At 51.3% G+C, this 20,675-nt stretch overlaps 5 protein-coding genes across 5 annotated transcripts; 3 read left to right on the top strand and 2 right to left on the bottom strand.

Annotated features, from left to right (window-relative positions):
* Positions 1-4,691: 4,691 nt before the first annotated feature.
* On the top strand, positions 4,692-5,844 carry PpBr36_08944 (uncharacterized protein; the record flags this gene model as incomplete). The annotated part of the gene is made up of 2 exons (XM_029896069.1): positions 4,692-4,810; positions 4,881-5,844. The coding sequence occupies 2 exons, from the start codon at positions 4,692-4,694 to the stop codon at positions 5,842-5,844; spliced, it is 1,083 nt and encodes a 360-aa protein (XP_029747217.1).
* A 241-nt stretch (positions 5,845-6,085) lies between these two features.
* On the top strand, positions 6,086-8,161 carry PpBr36_08943 (uncharacterized protein; the record flags this gene model as incomplete). Its single annotated transcript, XM_029896068.1, has 3 exons — positions 6,086-6,123; positions 6,313-7,500; positions 7,627-8,161. 3 exons carry the CDS (start codon positions 6,086-6,088, stop codon positions 8,159-8,161), a joined length of 1,761 nt encoding a protein of 586 aa, XP_029747210.1.
* Positions 6,296-10,645, bottom strand: PpBr36_08942 (uncharacterized protein; the record flags this gene model as incomplete). The annotated part of the gene is made up of 1 exon (XM_029896067.1): positions 6,296-10,645. One exon carries the CDS (start codon positions 10,643-10,645, stop codon positions 6,296-6,298), a length of 4,350 nt encoding a protein of 1,449 aa, XP_029747211.1.
* A 982-nt stretch (positions 10,646-11,627) lies between these two features.
* On the top strand, positions 11,628-13,688 carry PpBr36_08941 (uncharacterized protein; the record flags this gene model as incomplete). Its single annotated transcript, XM_029896066.1, has 1 exon — positions 11,628-13,688. The coding sequence occupies one exon, from the start codon at positions 11,628-11,630 to the stop codon at positions 13,686-13,688; it is 2,061 nt and encodes a 686-aa protein (XP_029747212.1).
* A 3,212-nt stretch (positions 13,689-16,900) lies between these two features.
* PpBr36_08940 (uncharacterized protein) lies at positions 16,901-18,684 on the bottom strand (the record flags this gene model as incomplete). The annotated part of the gene is made up of 3 exons (XM_029896065.1): positions 16,901-18,224; positions 18,343-18,398; positions 18,511-18,684. 3 exons carry the CDS (start codon positions 18,682-18,684, stop codon positions 16,901-16,903), a joined length of 1,554 nt encoding a protein of 517 aa, XP_029747213.1.
* Between the last annotated feature and the right edge of the window lie 1,991 nt (positions 18,685-20,675).

Here is a 20,675-nt window from a genome sequence, read left to right as displayed (position 1 = left end):
ACGCCAACGCGGTAAAAAAAGTATAACCCGTGGAAAGCGCGGGGGTAATAGCAATAATACGAGTTTTGCAAACGCGATTATCCCAAAGGGAAAAAACGTAGTATACGGAAATAATAATATTTATTTAAAATAAATATATACCGAAAACCGGATATTCGTTCCAGGTTTTCAATTATGGTTAACGTTTTTATTAACGTTCTTACCTAATTAATAAAATACGTTGGAAAACGGTAATTATAATTACAAAATATTGTACGAAATTATCGCGGCGGTAATATAATAGAAAAAACCGGATAAAAAGGTTAAACCGTATCAAAACGACCTTATATTTGCGCCTAAAATTTGGAAAAAGTTTATAACGCACCCGGATAAAAAGCAGTTTTTTAAAGCAGCGAAAACGGAATGGATAAATTTCGAAAAAAAAAAGATATGGGAAATAACCCCTCGGTCGAACTATACCACAAAACCCGTACCGCTTATATGGGTATTTACGTATAAATTCGACAAAAACGGTTATTTTGAGCGTTATAAAACACGGTTCGTAGTAAAAAATAATTAACAAACGCCCAATACGTTTGAAAATATTTACGCGGCGATATTGGTAACACGCAATTTCAAGTTAATATTAGTTTTAATGGCGTATTTCGACCTTAAAACGATCCAAATCGATATAAATAACGTTTTCCTTAACGCAACGTTTAATATAAATAAACCAATATTTTGCACCGCACTAAAAGGGTTTGGGAAAAAAAATATTGTATTTAAATTACGAAAAACGTTTTACGGTATAAAAGAATTACCTAAATTTTGGTACGAAAAGCTCCTAAAAACGTTACAAAATTTGGGATTTAAACCAATTGGTAATAAACCATATATATGCGTATTTATATAAAATAAAATTATCGTAATTTTTTTCGTAAACGATATAATCGTGTTATATACCGAAAAACACGCCAAAAACGGTAAAACGGTTATCGACGGCCTAAAGGTTAAATACGAATTACGGGAGGGGCAACTCTCCTGGTTTTTTAGGATGCGCGTATTGCGAAATAAAAAGCGACGCATAGCGATTTTATTATACAATTCGTATATCGAAAAAATCGCTATGCGTTTTAAATTTACAAAAAATTTAAAATACCCGCCAACGCCATTACTAAAAAGTTTTATAATAAAATACGAAAAAACCGCAACTCCAAACGAAATTAAAACCTACCAGGAAATGGTAAAATTTATTTTATATACCGCAATTATATTTAAACCGGACGTTGCGCACGCAGTATTAATATTTTTTAAATTTTTTACCAATTTTAATCCTTTTTACAAACGTTTAACCAAAAAAATATTATTTTATTTATATAGTACGAAGTTTTTAGGAATTAAATACGGAGCGAGCGACTAAAATTAGCATTTTGTATTCGCAAATAACGCATTTTTCGGCGACGATTTAAATACGAAAAGGTTTTTAAAAGGATACGTAATAACATTATTCGGAAAAACTATTAACTGGAAGGCGGTAAAATAAACCACGGTAATAACGTTTATAATAAAAGTAAAATTACACGTATTATCGAAAGCGGCCAAAAAAATTATGGCTTTAAAACGGATTTTTAAGGAAATACAACTAAATTTAGGCTAACCCTGGAATTTATATTGCGATAATAAACAAACGATTCGCTTAATCGTTAATAAAAATTTTCGTATTAATATTAACCTGCGTTATATAAATATATAAAATATATAGTTTAAATAGGAGCACGTTAAAAAAAGCTTCCACGTTATTTACCTAAAAATAAAGCTTATACCTGCAAACGGATTTACCAAATCGCTATCGATCCCTAAATTCGAGCATTTTAAGGCATTTTTAAACCTTTATAACGTTTAGCAAAATTTAAAAGGGAGTTCGGAAGCACGGTAAGGAGCATAGTATTAAACAACGCGTATTAAACCTATTAAAAAAAAAAAAAAAAAAAAAAACAAAAACAACGACAAAAGGCAACGAACACATAAAATAACGAATATTTAAGGCCGAAGCCCACCCATAAAAGAACCTAATAACCGGCGCCAGCGCCGCCAAAAAATAATACGAAATAAATGCCCGTAATAAATTAATTATTAAAAATCGCACCCACCATTACCGGTACGCCATTTATAATAATTAACCCCGATCCCATTTGGGTACCACGAAATAGCGCCTCCTTTACGTTTTACGGCGCAGAAAAAATACCAAAAACCTTTTTTACGGGTTTTAACGCAAAAATATTTTTCGTTTAAAAAATTGCTAATTTTTTCGTTTAGGATTCGGTTTAATCCCGGAAATGGTACGTAACCACGTTCCGAAAAAATTAAACCTTTTTAACGGGGGTACGCGGCGATATAAAAAACGCCTGGCCCAGGTCGCGCGCGGCGCGTTTAAAAAATCCCTTAATTGGGAAAAAAAAGCAAATATACCCGTTTCGGTAATTCCAGCAACGCGGTAAACGCGTTCCCCGCGCACGGGAACGCACGCCGGGTTAATTAACGCATAAACCGGTCAAAATTCCGGATAAATACGTTTTCGTATACCCGAAATATAATACCGGGCGATTTATAAAATCGTTTGGGCGTATACGACGGGGGCGAAAACGACGCAATTATATTATATACGTTAATTTACGTTATTTATAAATAAACGTTTTAAAATAAAGGAAATATTTACGGAACGGACGGGGCGGTTATCGCTATCCTTTTTATCCTCCTCCTCCTCCTCGGTTTTTTCCCTCCTCCTCCTTTTTATACTTTTCGGCCTTTATATATATAATTAATATTACCCCACGCTTTTAAATACGGTTTGGGAATAATTTACGGTATTTTTAACGCCGCGCGCGTTTTTAATACGCCCGGAAACGGTTTTAAGGGCGGCGACCTGGGTAAACGCGGGGGCGGGTTCGGTAACGGTAAAAGTAGCAGCGGGGGCGGGTTCGGTAACGGTAAAAATAGTAGCGGGGGCGGGCGCAAGGTCGGTAAAACCCCTAACCATTAGTATTTCGGTAATAATTTTTTCGGTTTGCGCCTCGGAAATTACCGTTTCGGCGGGAATAGCGGCGGGGGTTATATCGGTAACCGCAAAAATAAGGGCGGCGCCGGTAGCGACGGTAAAAAAGGCCTATATTTTACCGTTAATTTAATATTATAAAACAAATTACAATATAAATTATACCCGTTGGTTTTTAATTTCCCGTTGGGAAAATTGAAAAACGCGTTGCAATTGCAGCGTTTCGGCGGCGTTAATTCGTTTATATATATATAAGGAACGCGTTAATTAAATCGTACGTTCGGAAATTCGTTAAAACGCGGGTAAGGATTTACAATTATACGCGTTTTTCGGCGCGACCAAATCGATTCCCGTTAATAAAAATAAAAAAAAACATTATATTATACCCGTTAACCAGCGCCCAACCGGTATTTAACGCACAACGCGGTTTACGCGCAGTTTAACCCGCCAAAATAAACGGAAAAAAACCTATTTTTATTATTATTATTATTATTGCTGGTACTAATATCGACGTTAATAGGCGCGCAAATCGTTAAACGCAAATTACAGGGCGTAAACGATTATTTACGAATTGGGTATTTGGGTATAAAGTAAAATTTAAAATTAAAATTCGGATTTAAAAAAACGAACGAAATATATAATCGCCGTACGTTTACCAATTTTATTATAAATTATTATCGTTATTAATATAATAGGGGGTATAATATTACGGATTTATCGCCATTAAAAAGGGTTTACCGCCTGCGTTAAATATAATAGGAAGCGCTAAAGGCTGGTAAAACTCGTTTGCGGCGCGCGTTGCACCGCTACCGCTTATTAGCATTATATATTTCCTTTATTTACGTAAATAAATATATATAAATATTGGCCGTAAAGGTTATATATAATTATGTAGACAGTTGATTCTGCTTATTAACGTAAAATTAATTGGGGGGTGTATTGCAGTAAATAGATTTTGGTATCATATGACCAGATGAGTTTAGTTAGCGTTGTGCACACTATAAAAGCGCTGCCACGCTCGTTAGCCTAGATAGCGCACCCTACCTGAAGACATGGCTCTCCTACCACTCATGCAGACTGCACGTGTACGTTCGTGTGCGTCAAGTGCTGATTGGGAGTTGGGAGGTGGGGTGGGAGTCAGTGGAGGTCTCTCACGGAGCTCACCTGCACTAATGCCAAATGCCCCACCATTGGTAGAATGGACAAGGAGAATTTAAGGGCAGAAATGGAGGTAAATTGAGCTACAGCATCGAGCACTTCCGGGCTCTTCAGAAACCAGGGCCTCTATCTAATCAATCCAAACAATAAGGAGTGTGTTGCCTTGGTGAAATTGTCCATGTGTTATCTCGACATCTTGATTAGTCGCCCGCCTATCTGCACCAGCAGCAGCAAAGGTCCACGGCGCCTGTGTTTACTCCTCCTTCAGTGTGGATTACGGCTGATAACATTGCGGGGAAAAATACTACATGGCAACCACGGCGGGAACCCATTCAGCCCCGACACCAGATCGGAGGTCGTCTGCGAAATGAAAATGATGTGCGGATCCATTCCGCCAGCTGACATGGACAAGTTATGTCTGGGACTCGGATGCATCCTGTCAGCGCTCGTTGAGGATTGGAACCATCGCAAGTTCAGATAGTCAACAAAAGTGTTCCGCATCATGCTCTGCTTGTCTCGAGTCCTGGCCAGGTCGGCCATCGTTGCCGCATACCTGCTCCCCAGAGTTTGCGCAGCTCGGCGGAACCTGATTATCGACACGGATATCCACAGTGACTGCGAGTGAGTTTCCCCAAACAAGCCCTGAAACGACTTCATACGTGGTGACCTCCATCTAACGTGATCCTAAAAGTGATACCGGGGCCCTTCTCCTAGCGGCGGCATCGCCAGACGTCAACATTCTCGGCGTCAACATCAACGCCCGCTCGTCGTACTCCTCGCTCGCGGCCTCAGCAATCCTGGCCCACTACGGCCACCCTGCCGTCCCAATCGGCGCCCGCAGGCCGCTGACCAACGAGTCCTTCTTCGACGCCTTCTTCTACTCCATGGGCGAGTTCACCAGCAAGGTCGCCTATCACTACCCGGGCGGCACCCTGACCTGGGGCCGCGCCGAGGATGCTCTGGACCCCGTCAAGCTGTACCGCCAGCTCCTGGCGTCGGCCGACGACGGCAGCGTGACCATCGCCTCGATCGGCTTCCTGGCGAACCTGTCTGCCCTGCTCAACGCCACCTCGCCCGACGAGCACTCCCCGCTGTCCGGGGAGGAGCTGCTCCGCGCCAAGGTTTCCGAGCTGGTCATCATGGGCGGCAACTTTCCGTCGGGCCGCGAGTTCAACTTTTTCGGCGACGACCCGGCCCACACGGCCCACGTCATCGGCAGCCTGTCGGCGCCGGGCAGCCCAAAGGTCGTCTACTGCGGCTCCGAGGTTGGCGAGCACGTCCTGTCGGGCATGTCGCTCATGGAAAAGGGCCCGGCGTCGGACCCCGTGCGCGCGGCGTACTCGTACTACACGCACCGCCTCACGGCCCGCGAGTCGTGGGATCCGCTGACCATCATGTACGCCATACACGGGCTGGGTGACCTGTTTGAGTTTGCCAACGACAAGGGCGGCTACAACCGCGTCAACGCCACGGACGGCTCCAACGACTGGGTCGACGACGCGTCGGTGACGAACCAGCGCTGGCTCAGGCTCAAGGTCAGCAACGAGACGGCGGCGGCCGAGCTTGACCGTCTGTATCTCGAGGCTGCTCTGCGGTTTTCTGGTGCTAATACGTCGGCGACGTCTGTTACTCGCCGGAGCAAGTTGGATCTGTGAAGGGGGAGCTGAATCCGGGATTGTGTGGAACACATGGCGAAGTCGCTTGTCATGGGAATGATAGGTTAAGCATAAAGAGAGGCGCTCTTGATCGTTTGAGACGTTGTACCTCGCAGTTATATCCAGCTAGGCAAAAATTGTTTAGCAGGCCGAATTAAGAGAGCTATTCTGTGAAAACAAGACTCGTGTCCCCTCAACAAATGTAAACCGACCGCAGTACAAAATCCAGTATTTGTGGCATATGGCATCCGAATCCTGGCCATATCGGCAAAAGCCACAGTGAGTGCCTTTTTTTTTGTCGAACACGGTGCTTCCTACAAAGTAAACTGGCAATGATATGAAGAAAAAAAAAAGATATTGTATGAAAATTAGGACAGGGCTTCTCTGTTACAAAGACTTCCATGTCCCTCCTTCCAACCCTCTCACAGCAAACCAGCCCCCCTCCCACAAATCAATTTCCCTCCGCAGCGCCAGCCCCGGTCGCATTATAAGTCTGGTTCATCAGCGCGTTGATCCCGCCGATCCCCAGCCCGCCAGACTCGGAGCCGCGGAAAGACTTGAGAAAGACCCTGAGGGCCATGAGATGGGTCATCTCGACGCCCTCGTGCCACCCGGTCGGCTGCTCCTCTGTCAGCACGGACAGATCGACGGGCAGGTTCGGGTCCCTGGCCGCGTTGTTATTGTTGTTGTTGCTGCTGCCGCCGCCGTCGTTCACCCCACCCGAAACCCCAGCCTGCTGCTGCTGCTGCTGCTGCTGCTGCTGCTCGTCCAGGCCCAGCGACCGCATCTCGAGGATGGGCAGGTGGAGGTCGGCGGGCCTCGCGGCCCCGATAGCCGCCAGCTCGAGTTCGTAGCGCCGCAGCTTGGCGTCGTACTCGATCGGGTGCCGGAAGACGACGTCGGCGGGCGCGTCGGGCGGGGTCTGGTCCGGCGGCACGGCGAGCATGCCGGCGATGTCGAACCTTTGCTTCAGGGCGTCCAGGGCCTGGGCGGGCGGGGCCCTGGAGGCGGCCAGGGCGGCTTCGAAGTCGGTCATGGAGCGCTGGGCGAGCCGGACGGCCAGGACGCGGGGGCTGAGGCGGTCGGGCAGCTCGGGCGTGTCGACGTCGGCGACGTGGTCCGAGTCCAGCAGCGCGGCGACCATGGGCGCGTTGGCGGCGGCGACGGCGGCCTTGAGCGGGCTGCCGAGCTCCGGGTGCACCGCGTGCTCTCCCAGGCTCGCCCCGTCTGGGAACATCTCGATGATCTTCTGGACTATGCAGTCCGAGATCTGCGAGTGGCTGTTCCATTCCTCCGCCGGCTGCAGGCACAGCATGTGGAGGGCGCTCGTGTTGCGGGTCCGGTCGGCCAGCGGGCTGAGGCTGACTTTGCCGGCGCCGTGGATGCGTGTCAGGTACGAGATGGAATCCAGGGTTGCAAAGTTATGCTGTCTCAGGAGCACCCCCAGCAGAGAGACTTGGTTCGTGTCGGCGGCGCCCGGCGGGGTGTAGTAAGAGTTCAGCTCTGGTCCGGCGCCGTGTGCGATGAGCAGATCTGCGAGGTCGAAATACCGCCTGTAGATGGCAAGGCTCAGGGCTCCAGGAAGACTGCTTTGAGGATGGGGCGCAACGGAAACGCCGCTGGCGATGAGATGTTCGGCGATGGCGGTGTCGCGCGGTGCTGTTCTTGGCCTGGATGCAAACAGCTGCAGTAGAGTGTTGTTTTGATTCTCCGGGAAGCTCAGTGGAGAAAGCTTCGTGGTGAGCATGTCGTAGGCGATGCCGTTGTTTGACAGGACGGCAGCCTCTATGGGCCTCGAACCTGGCGTGCCTTCTACCGGATGGCCGAGGTTGAGGAGCGCCTCGACAATGTCTACATTTCCCAGCTTGATTTCCCGGCAGAGGCTCGCACCACCGCTCGAGTCTGCAACGACAGCCTTTCCTGCGGCGGCGTCCTGGTGGCGCCTTCGATCTCGCAGGATCTGCAGCGTCCGTCGAAGCCAGACCTTGTAGTTGGATCCGCAACGCACGAGCCTGCTCTGGAGAGTCAGGGGATCGTAGCCCGTGACGGCACCGCTGTGCGCCGCCTCCAGCATTTCGTTCTCGTCCCAGACGACGGGCTTGTCAACATCGTCATCCAGGTCGCGCTCGTCGACGGCCTTGAGAAGAAGCTCGAGCATGTCCGGCAGCGTCAACACAGCAGCCAGCTCCAGCGGCGACCTGGCCGCCGTCTTGCTGCTTCTGCCGAGAGGGTCGGCGCCGTGTGCCAGGAGCCTTCGAACAGCAGCGTGGCTCTGGTGCAGCACTGCACGGCCGAGGGGCGTGAGGGGGATGCCTAGACTGTTTTCCCAATCTGCAATGATGCCCCTGACCTCTGGTCTCCCGCCGCCCGTGACCTTTTCGATGTCCGCCCCGGCGGCTTGCAGCCTGTCGATCAAGCGATGCATGTATTCCTCCTCGTCCCTGCTCTCACCGAAGCTCGACAGCCAGTGCAGCGGGGTTTCCTCCACCAGGGCCTCGCTCCCGGGCTTGTGGCCGTCCGGCAGGGCGCCTCGGTCTAGGAGAAGCTCGACGCACGGTGGATTTCCGGCCTTGACTGCGCAGAGGAGCGGCGTCTCGCTGTGGGACTGGTTTCGCAGGTCGATGCTGCAGTCGTACTTGTCGAGCATGTGGCGCAGCGCAGTCTCGGATCCGTACGCCGCCGCGAGGTGGAGGAGACCGTGGCCTTTGTGGTTGACGTAGATCTTGTCGAAGCGCTTCTCCTCCTTGTCCCCGGCCTCTTGGCCGTTCTCGCCTGCTGCTGCTTGTCTGACGCAGGAGTCGTACTGGTCACCCAGCTCCAACTTGATTTCATTGTCGAGCGCCGCCATGTCTCCATCGACGGACCAGGCTCGCGATAACTTCCGTCGGATGAAAAATGGCATGCCGGTTGCGCCGGTTCTCGTTTTAAAGTTCCACTCGGCCTCTTCTAGAGACCCCAGCCAGTCTTGGCGAGCTGCTTCTTGCGGGTACTGCATGGCGAGGGAGCGCAGATCGGCAGAGCACAGCCGGTGACCTCGGACGACGCTCCACCAGAGGTTTTCCTTTTGCTCTGCAGGGCTGAGCGGGATGTCGACGCCGAGCGCCGAGTATACGCGCGTGAGCCATGCTCGCGCCAGGTAGTCTACACCAGCAATTTCCTCGGGAGGGTCGGCTGCCTTGGACAGCCATCTGCAGGCCTCTTCTGCATTGAAGTGGGTGCCGAAGCCGACAATGTAGCACTGATACAGAAAGAAGGCGGCCGTCCAGGGCTGCAGGCTCGTTGCTGTTGCCTGGGCTCCCCCTTGGGCGGCGGCCTTGAACTCGTCCAGCATGGCCGTTTGTTGATCCCAGTCGAGCAGCCTGCGCAGGGCCAGGGGGTCAAAATGGAACCCGCCTCTTTCAGGATGAGGCAAGTCGGGGCGGTAACCGGGCATGTTGTTCTGCGCGTCATACTCGTCACCCAAGCGTCCAAGTCCATAACCCACCGTGTCTACCGTCATCCCATGGCTGCCGGGAGTCCTGTACCGTTGATTCTCAGCCGTCCTCCTGTTGGCTTCGTCCTTGACCAGAGTATAAGTAAAGCCCAGGTTCGCCGTCATGCCCCTCATGCGTGCCTGCGCCCGATCCAAAGCCCGCTGCTCCGGGGCCCCGCGGAGGGTGAACATGAGGGCCGCCATGACCAGTTGCAAGCTCGAAGCCGGGATTCTCCTTCTGAGAAAGTACTCTGAGACGGTGGACAGGGCCCACTCGAGCACCTGGTCCGACCGCTTGTACTCGTTCAACCTCTCCATCTCTGCCTCCTCGGGTCGGCCCCTGGGCAGCTGCAGGCCGCTCAGGAGGAACATGTCGGCGCAGTCGAGCATGCAGCGCCAGATGAGCATGCCGTACGAGTAGGCGTCCGTCTTCTTGGCCCCGTCGGTGGAGAGCTGCCTGCCGACCTCGGGCGCCTCAAAGGGAAAGGTGTGCGCGCGCATCCGGTGGCCCTGCAGCTCGCGCCCTTCGTCGTCCACCATGTCCATCACCGTCCCGCCGAAATCAGCCAGCTTGGCCGTGTAGGGCTGGCCGGGCGGGCTCTGGTAGCGGTTCGCAAAGATGAGCACGTTCTCGTGCTTCAGGTCGCCGTGAACGATGCCGCACGCGTGGAGTATCGACAGGCCTCTGCCGACGTCGTAGCAGAGCTTTTGTTTGATAGAGAACGGGAGGGGCTCCTGGGCGTGTGACCTCTGCAGGCTGAGCAGAGTCCCAAACTCGGCATATTCGACCACGAGCGTCGGGAAGGGAGAGCCCGTCTCGCCGCCGCCGTCCCAGCGGATGTCGAGGAGGTGGGCAATGTTGGGGTGGTAGCGGAGGGGCTCGTGCAGCAGGGCACGTATCTCGAACAGGATGTCGCGCCATCGTCCTCTGTTTTCGTCGTCGGCAGTGGGCTCTTTGGCCGTCTTGAGCGCAACGTACTTGGGACCCTGGCTGTTGTTTGTCTCGGTGTTGTTGTTGTTGTTGTTGTTGTTGCCTTGCAATTCGCCCCGGTCGACCAGGAACGAGGCGCCCTCTCCAATCCTCTTCCGATTGACAATCTGTTTTCCACCGCCTGCAAAGAAGGCAGATTGGTCGCCCTTCTGCAGCTGCGTCTCGAGGTAGGCAGTGTGACAAATAAAGCTCGCAAAGCTGGCGTCCTTGGCAGATTTTGATGAGGTGGTGGCTTCGTCGTTGGCCGAAGTGATGGCTCCTGCGGCCCCGGTTCCGACGCTCACACCGAGCTGGGAGGTCAACGAATTGAAGGTGTTGGGATATACGTAGGTGGTCATTGTGATGAGTACCCGCCGGGGGTATCACATGACCTGGGTGGGTATTGCAGATGAGTATAGGCTGAAGTGGAAAAGAAAGTGGGATTTGTTTGTTGGCGCTGATTTGGTTGTGGACTGATTAACTTGGCGCTAAGAGCAGAATAAATTTCAGGAGCGGGCCTTCCCGATGGATATAAACTTGGTTCTGGCAACTGACAAAATACAGGAACAGAGTTTTTTCTTTTCTTTTTTTTTTTTCGCTGGAGAAAATTGTATTTAACGTTTGTGTAATTATCTATATTTCAACTACATCCTACTTCACCTGCAAGAAGTCTCTCGCTTGTCGCTCAATCACCATCGCCATTCATCTCAGCTGGCTAAACCCCTTTCTACAGTGCGACGCGAGTTCCGAGACGACACTGCCTCCACACTCAGCTTTCAGCCGCACGCAACATGCATCGAGTACACGTCGCCGCGATGCTACGGTTGGTCAGTGGCGCCTTGAATTTAATCATAAATCACTTGTGATACTATTCCCACCTCCACAACGCATACCCCGCCTCCACGCTTTTTTGCTTATTATTGCTTGATAAAAACAACAAGCCCCTCATCGTCCAAGGCGAGGCAAGGGGAGGTTTTGACACGAGGTCAAAGGAGGCAGCCAATTGGCATACGTACGGTGCATTCATAGTAAAAGTCCTCCGAGAATCCTGTAGTGAATTATCTTGTTGTCACTATCAGGCATCAAACTTCAAACTTTTTTGCTCATGCTTCATCGCAGAAGCCTTTTCTCCTCTTGTATTATACACGACTTTGACATCGGATAGGTTAGACTAGTTCCTTTGTTGCTCCTTTCCATTCTTGTATTGTCAGGTACTATAAAACCCATCGAGGCCTTGAATTCTCCATGCGCCGTCACCGTTAGACTCATCTGGATTCACCAAACAATATTTGAATCGACATCACTTTTGACCTGTCTGCAGTGAATCGCTTTTCAAAGGCGATGGATCCCGGAACCTACATCGCCGTGGCCGAGATTGCCTTTCGTACTGCCTCATTTGCAGTCCGGACCTTTCGCAACGGTCTCAACTTCAGCAAAGATGCAGAACAACTCGTCCTCCGCTTCGAGCTGGAACGTTTCCGGCTGCAGCTGTGGGGAGAGAACTCCGGCCTGGTGCCCCTGCCGGGATCCGGCGAGAGGCCAAAACTGCCGCCTCGTCTAGAGCCCCTCTGCGAGGTGTTGAAGAACCAACTCGAGGAGATCGCCGGCCTGTTCTGCCAGCACGGAACGCTGAGTGATAGATACGGGCTGGCGAGGACCGAGGAGGCCCCGACAAAGTCTGAAAGGGTTGCTGACTTGGTACTGCGGATGCAGAAATCCTTCCTCCCGCGCAGGACCAGCTTGGTCAAGGATGAAGATGAGGATGAGGATGTCGACGTAGAAGAGATAGAGACAAGTCTACAAAGACTGGGTACTGGTGCTTCTAGTAAATCATCCTCCGGCCCAGTCAAGATGACGACGTCGGCATGGAAAAAGATCCGGTGGTCGATCTTGGATCTCAAAAGGTTCGAGGCACTAGTCTCAAATCTCTCCTCGAGAGTGTCAGCCCTGAACCAACTGCTCACAGAGGCCTCGCAACAACGAAAAGCCCAAGAGAACGATTCCCGCATCAACATCGTCCTCGTCGGCAGCGCAGTAGACCAGGAATCACTCAACCTGCTACGTGCCGCCGTCAGCGGCTATCCGGACACTTCACCGGCTCGCCTCGTGGTCGAGCGCAAGGCCATCTCGGCCGACGTCCCCTGGCTCCCACCCATGCCGGCCCTCCCACCTGCGCCCTCCCAGCGGAGAGGCCTCAGGCTTGCCGACTTCAACCTCCCGCGGGCATACGAGGCCGGTACGGCACCCGCAAGATTCTTGACTACCAGGAAAGCAGCAGCTCAAGGCGATGACGGGAACCTCTTCCTCTTCGAGAAGAAGGTGTACGATCGGGGCATCAAGCCAGATGATAAGCGGAAGCTCACCGAACGCATCCAGCGTCTGGTCCTGCTGCTGAGCAAGCCCAAGGGCCCGACTTTTATGACCTTGGCGGCCGAGGGCTGCATTCAAGATCCAGAGCACTACTGCTGGTGGCTCGTCTTCCGCTACCCCTCGCCGCTGTTGCCCTCGCCCACAAGCCTACCCGGCCACGTCACGCAGACGCCCGTCTCCCTGGCGACGCTCCTCGACCCCCGCACCAAGTTCCGCCCACCGCTCGAGCAGCGGTACATGTTAGCCTCGCGCGTCGCCGGCACCTTTTCCGAGCTCTTCTCCTCCAGCTGGCTGCACAAGGGCATACGCAGCGACAATGTGGCGTTCCCCGCGCTGGCATTCTCCTCGACGGCCGACTACGGCGACCAACTCTCGCGCGTCGGCGGCGGCGGCGGCGGCACCAACGCCGTGATGTCCTCGCTCGCCGTGTGCGGCTTCGACTACTCGCGGCAGGAGAGCGAGGCGGCGACCATCGACCAGGCCCGGTCGTCGGGGGACGTGGCGACGGCCATGTACCGCCACCCGCGCTACCAGGGCGCCGCGGCCCAGGGCTACCGGCTCGAGTACGACCTGTACTCGCTCGGCCTGGTGCTGCTCGAGATCGCGCTGTGGCGCCCGCTCTCGAGCTTTCTGGAGGGCAAGCCGGCTGGCGGTGCGGCGGCGCAGAAGGCGGCCAAGAGCAGCATCTTTGCCGCGGCTGCTGCTGCGGTGGGTGGTGGTGGTGGCGGTGATGGGGCAGGGGAGGTGCGGCTCTCGAGGGACATGCGGCTGTTTCACAGGCCGCACGCCCTGCTGCTCAGGAAGATGGTGCTGCGGCATGTCGACTCGGAGCTGGCTTTTCGTGTCGGGTCGCCGTATCACCGTGCTGTTGTGTATTGTCTCAAGGCGGCGGATGTGTATGATGACGCGAATGGTGATGTGAAGGCGCTATGTGATGAAGAGGATCTGGCATCGCATCCTGCTTTGGAGTTTTATAATCAGGTGGTTGTTCCTCTGGCGCGTTTGTCTGCTGCCACGGTGGAAAGTGGGTGATTCAAGAGCGAAATTAGTTACTGTTTATCCAGGATGTGGCTGCTCAATCAGGGCAGATTGTTGTGGGTTCTCTCACAGATAAATGTCAGTTCAGTAACCATAGCAAGTTTTTGATGTGTAACATCAGATCACCATTATCTGTGCGAGACCGGGTCTGAGTGATGGTGTGAGGTAGATTATACAATAAGTATTTAGGTGGGTGGCAGAGTCGAGTGCCTGAAGCTGAAGTAAGACACAACGCTCCCACCAAAAAATAAGATATTGAAGCACAATACAAGCTTCAACGGGGAGCCATATCAGCAGCACAGAGAATCCACTTCATCAGCAGCAAACAGGTTCGTCAACCAGTATATTAGTAATATGTGACTTTCAGAAGACAAAACAGTCTTGTAAATGGTTACCAAGTCATCTAGCAAGTCCCAATATCTCTCCTTGGTGCGGCAAAAACAAAGAATAAAGCCAGAATTTGGCAAAATGCTAGGTGCAGGGTTCGAACCCGCGTTTCCACCTATTCCAAGGACGCTTGGGAGGGTGACGAGTTAACCTCTACTCCAACCTAACCTCTGTTTTTGTTGGAAGACGGCTGGGGGTTTTTGAACTATTAGGGCAAACGGCTGGCTGGGAGGGCGAGGGAGACAGGTGACGGGCTGCTGAGCGGTTCGTTCCATCCGGCTGCCTCCTCGTTTGCTTGCGGTGCAGGGACCAGCTGGGCCACGGGACGGAGCGTTTGTACCTGGAGCCCCGTCATATTAGAAGTCACGGATGCAGTGGCATGATGCTTGTCTACCAACCCTACTGCCGTTTGCTCTAAGCCCTCCCTTTGATCTCTGTCGTTGTACATCTCGTAGCAAGTTCTTTATGCAAGCACTTCCAGATTCGTGGACCAGTACACATCGACAAGATACTGCGCCATCCCGACGCGTTTGGACAGGAAGGCCCAGGCTACACGCGTGCAGTAGACGACGGCGCACAGGCAGCATGCGGCTCCGTTTGAGCGGCTTCCTGCTTTTGCAAGTCACATTGACTTTGATATACGTCACTCGCGAGACGCCAGCTACCGTTTGCATGCGTTCGACAGTTAGGACAGTCAATCTACCCTGAGTTTTTTCTACCCCATGCTGCTGCTGTTTGGTGCTGAGGGCCCAACCCAAGATGACTTGACCCCAGCCCAACCCCTTTTATCATTTCTGTAAAGGGCGTTGAGGCACCTTCCCTACGAACCTCGCGACTCTCGAATAAAGGCGGGGCACAGAGTGCGTCCCATGTATCAATGTATCATCTCTCCGTCCCTTTTCACTCTTGTGATGACCAAAACCAGCGAGATATGGATATCTGTCCGTCATTTTCATTCCACCAACCTGGCCCACCCTTTTACCCCCACGCTTATTGGTTGCCGGCCAGATATTGCCAACTCCCGGCTGGCAGAAGCTCAGTCATGATATTTTATTCGCTGCTTCACCCCTAACTTGGAATTCTTCTGTCCCAATGCTGTTTTCAGTTATTTTCACTCAGGAAACCCATCTTGATATCGAGGGCTTTCCCCCCTGAGCTGCAAAGCCCACTCACGCCAATCTACAACCAGCAGTAATAGGTAATTTCCAAACTCAAAAAGCTGCAAGGCACCCGTCACACACTCACACTCAGAGTGCCACTTGATGCGGACAAGAAGCTAACCGCTATCACCACACCAGTCTCGCACTTTTAGTACCCTCGGACCTGAGCTCGAATAGACAGCCACGAACAACATCTCATGCTTTCTGATTTCAGGCAAAGTAACATTCACATGGATACAGAGCAGAAGAAGACACAGACCTCCCATCCCACCAAGAATGAAGGCGGGATAACCAGAAACAAACATACCAGAAATTACAAGACGCCCGAATGGCAACACACACCTCAACACCCAAACACCTTTCGCAAGAAACCCCCGACGAACCAGAATGCTAAAGGATATTCCTTGGAACGGAGACCCGTCAGAACTGGGAATCATTACTGTAAAAGGCAGTATTTCCATCCTCTCCTTAATCAAATGCTTCACCCTCGAACAAAAAAGAACAACAAAACCCGGGGCCGAGTCGACCTTTTACATTTAAAAGTCCACAACAAGCCCGGGGAAAGTAGGGGGCACGGGGTGAAAGCAAATTCACGCGGAGGAGGAGACACAACCAGGCCTCGAGGACCTTGTTCACCCCTCCCGTCACCCCCGCTCAAAAGCTCCCGCGTGGCTGCCATGTGGCCTCCCCGTCATACGTCTGCGCGTTTGTGTTTGTGTTGCCGCAGCTCAGTGTAGGACATAGGCCCCGACCTGCGATAAGGTCGCTTTTCTTGTAAATTTTGGTCAGGGGTGCCAAGGATAAAATATATATATATATATTGATACAAATGATATAAGTAAATAAATAAATTAATAAATAAGAGAGAGGGAGAACAGTCACGGTACATGGTAAACCCCCAAATAGCAAGTCTAGGGGCTTGTCCATGCTTAGCCAAGCTGGGCTAAATCCCCTGGCCTCCTGACAGTATGTGCCCGCATCGGGAGCCAAGAAGGGAGCGCAATCTTATCTTTGACTGTGTCCAACGCTTTTGCTCAGCGGCCAACACCATGACGGTGATCAGCTGCTAGCAAAAAAAAAAAAAAAAAAAAAAAAAAAAAAAAAAAAAAAAAAAAGCTTGTATGCACCACAAACCACTGAAATGGCTCTGCTTCCGTCTCCTCAGCTACACCGATATTGGAAACAATCAACAGTATCAAGTCATCGTTGTCAAATTCATTTCTATCCGTTCGTAATCTAGTGGGTATGTCATATCGTCTATGGCCCCATACATGCTCTCACATGAGAATGCCACCCACGGTTTACAATGTATGTATGTACCACCTCCCTATTTTCTTTTTTCTTTTTTCTTTTTCTTTTTTTTTGCTTTCCTTTTTCTCCACCTCCGCGTCATCTGCAAGCATCCGGAATATTGATGACATGAAAGCAACGCCCCTTCCGATTGTTCCCTTCTCGTGTGACGACAAATGAAAGGCTTGCGCACTGAAGACGGCCTTCTAAGTGACACAACAAATGCCAATATATGCCTCAAGAACAAAGCTCAAATCAAGAAAAATGATGGCTGCATTGACAAAAAGATGATCCACGGCAGAACAAAAAGACAACGCCAAGCCCAGTCGCCTATCAAATTATGGATGCCCTCGCGGGGCTGTAGATTGCTCACAGAGTGTAGACAAAGTCGGGTCTCCTGTCTCCACGGGCCCACTTCTCCTCTTGGCTGAGCGCAGCCCAGCTTTCGTCCATCTTGCCGGCGGCGCGGTCCTTGTTCATCTTGCGGAAGGCCAAGTGCATAAAGATTGAACCGCCAAGGAGGCAGATCACTTGGTATCCCATGACCACACCGTGACCAGTGAAGAACTTGGGCGACTCGCGCGCAAGATAAATGTTTGACGACACCACGCCGTTCAGGTTGCCCCAGCCTACAACCATGCCCAGAACGACGGCGCGCTTGAGAGAGCCCTCGGTGTTGTTGATGGCCCACGAAAGGGTGTTGGAGATGGTCGGGTAGATTCCAGCAGCGCCCAAGTAGGTGCCGGCATATTGGATGCGAGGATCTTGCGTCGCCATGAGCATGACGAAACCAATGATGCCAATCGTCACCGTTGCAATGTTGCAGTAACCCCTCATCTTGGTCCTGTCGGCGATGAAGCCGATGGTGACGGTAAGCGCGGCCGCCACGGCGTAGGGAGGCACACTGAGGAGTTGAGCCCGAGTACCGACGTGTCCCATGCCGCGCAGGATGGTGGGCAAGAACAGCGAAAAGGCGTAGAGCGGGACCAAGCAGCCCATGTAGATGACCATGTAGCCGTACGTCTTCCAGTCCTTGAGGGCCTCGTAGATGTGGCGGCGGTCAAAGTCCTCGGCGGTGCGACCCTGGCGGTCCATGATCAGGCGGCGCTGCACGCGAATACGGTCGTCGGGGCTGAGGAAACGGGCAGTCTCGGGCCAATCAAACACAAGCCACCAACAGAAGATGCCGACGAAAACGGTAGCGATACCCTCAATTATGAAGATCCATGCCCAGCCAGGCCTTCCACCGATACCGTTCATCTGCGCAATGGCAGCTGCAAGGAGACCGCCAAAGGAGCCCGCCAACGCAGCAGCAGAGAAGAAGACTGCAGAACGCACACCAATCTCGGAACCCTTGTACCAGCATGAGAGGTAGTAGTTGACACCGGGGAAGAGGCCGGCCTCTGCGACTCCGAGGAACCACCGAGCAGCCAAGAGACCTGGGAAGTTGTGGCAAAGACCCATCAGGGTCATGATAACACCCCACACGAAGATGATGCCGGTGAAGAAGATGCGAGGCGTCATGCGCTTGAGAAGGGCGTTGGTGACGGGCTCGAATAGAGCATAGCTGATGAAGAAGATGGTCAGGGAGAGGTTGTAGTCAGATCCGTCTGGTTTCATGCCAAGATCGCCCTCGAGTCCAGCCAGTCGTGCATTGCCAATGTTGGTCCGGTCCAGGAATGACATGAGATAGCTATGGTAACGAATTGTGTCATGTCAGTCTGTAAATCTAGATGTGAACCACTGTTTGGGGTGGTTTTTTTTTTTTTTTGTTTTTTTTTTTTTTTTTTTTTTTGCAAAATATAACTCACAGGAGAGAAAGCCATGGCACCAATGCAAGATCGACTTTCCACATCAACTTGCGATCCTAGAGAATGGAATTAGGTATGTTAGAGAGCCGCTTGCGTGATCATCATCTCAAGAAGCCAAATTGGATCGCGCAACCCACAAGGGTTCATAGCCATAAAAAAGACACTTACGATTTCTGCTCGCTCCTCGGGGGTCTTGCCAGCATCTGGGTCGGGAAGCGCTGCCAGGAGCGCAGCACGTTCTGCTTCAACGCCAGAATCTCCCACAGGACGGCTACCGTCTGACGAGGTTTTCGCTTGGTGTTCTAGGCTATCACCCTTTTCGAAAGATGCCGCGGTGGCCATCTTTGGATTCTTTTGCGGCTTTTGTTGTTCCTGAAATCCCAGATCTGGAGCGGCGGTGTGATTGGTGTAGATGGAGGGGAAGAGTCCGAGGAGAATTAGATACGTGCGCCTCCTTTGAGAAAAGAAATACGTCCTCTCCTGACTTGCGAATTCCTTTGCGCAACGGGCGAATATGAGTAGTTGCAGCGCTAGCGGTGGTGAATGACAATGCGGGCGCGATTTCTCGTCGCGGGTAAACGTTTTCAATCTGAAGACTAAAGAGTCTGTAGATGCGATCCAAATGTGCCAAAAGTGGAAATGATGACCAAATCCGAGTCGCAAATGCCTATCCAGTACAGGGGTTGAGGCTGCTTTGGCCTGAAAGATACGTGCTGTACCGGGACAGGTAACACAGGTCGGTCCAATAGATCAAGATAATAAAAGCAGATCCAATGTGCAGTAATGCAGAGATGGGACGCCGAGGTCGCAGTAGTCCTTCAACGATGACGAAGCAGATACTGGGGACCTTAAAAGGTTAGAGGAACTGGGTATGCAGGTTGAAACCTTGAAACCGGGACCTACAAGAACAGGAAGATCAGGGCAAGAAAAGAGAGAGGGAAAAAGGAAAACGCAGACCGCCCTTCTTTATGTATCCTCCAGACCGTTACCGAACATCGGCGCCCCGTCCCGAGTTTTTTCTTGCAAGCAGGCCAAGGGACGAATGGAAGCACTCCGACCCTCATTTACGACATTTGGGATGTTGTGTGGGAAGCACTTTCGAACAGACTGCTACCTGCCAAGACGAAACACGACGCAAGGCCGGGTCTGCCAGTAATACTCCACGGTGGGCTCTTTTGGAGAAGCAGGCATTCTTGCATGCATGGCCATGATGAGAGAGAACCGAGCCTGAACCAGGGCAAGGGTGCGAGGGGAAAAAAAAAAGACAGGACGGAAGTTCCACCAGCCCACCTTCTTTCCCCATTTCTAAAGCAAGCATAAGTTCTTGGGGAAGGTGAAAAAGGTCAGGTAAAGGTAAGGCAGCTAAACAAGGCAATTACAGTACCTACCGAAGTTGGTAGGGATTCACAATCGGTCCGGGCTTAGTTGATTCTACTTGGTGGCTGTGGCTGTCAAAGGCTGGCTGTCTAGCTTTTGGCTACAAAATACTTCCTTCGCCCGGCTTCCAATGTTCCGTGGGGGATTTTCGTTCTGCAAGCATGCATACGCTAATCATACGGCGCATGGGTTGGTGGTCTCTGGACAGTAAATAGATACGTTAAACATGAGCGAGCTATGTTCGTAAATTAGCTTGTAATTAGCTGCGGGAGCCTGCTTGTTTTCCGTCTTGGGCTTTTTCGTTGATTTCATTTTCCTCTCCGATTATCCTTCTTGTGCCGCGGAATCCCTGAAGTCTGCAAAGCGGCGGCGGCGGCGGCTGCGACCTCGTCAACGAACCCACGAGGCCAACATTAGCCGGCATCTTCTCCAATTTTTTTTTTTCCCTCTTTTTCTCTTCTTATTGGATTTGTGGTTGCCAGCATCTGGACCCCATATTGGCCACAGAAGACACCGTTTATTAGTGAGCATACTGCGTAGTGATTACGCATAAATGTGCACCACGATAAAAAGAAGCATCCTGAACATTAATTACTAAAAAGCACAAAACCCCTCTGCCCGCCAAGGCTGATGTCGCTGACTCGGTGTCAGTATCGTGCGGGGAAAGAAGAAAGAATTTGCCATTGACCCCATCACAACCCCAGTGTCCAACTAATAACAACACCGACATATCGCTAAAAACCCACCGATGCCCCAAAGCTCTAGACTGTGGTCGACAACTGGGGAATGCTGTAGCATCATCCCGGCCCATTCGATGATCATGACGTCCGCTCACTTTGTGAGTCTTGTTGAAGCAGTTAGTATATTTCTGCGTCTTTGTGTAATGTCAGAGTTGTCTCTTATTTATTTACTTATTTATCTTTTTTTTTTTTTTTTTTTTTTTTTTTACTTCCTTT

Source organism: Pyricularia pennisetigena, chromosome 5 (genome assembly GCF_004337985.1).
Source record: "Pyricularia pennisetigena strain Br36 chromosome 5, whole genome shotgun sequence".
NCBI lineage: Eukaryota > Fungi > Ascomycota > Sordariomycetes > Magnaporthales > Pyriculariaceae > Pyricularia > Pyricularia pennisetigena.
Note: the sequence above shows the minus strand (reverse complement) of the source record. Positions and strands in the feature narration are given on the sequence as shown.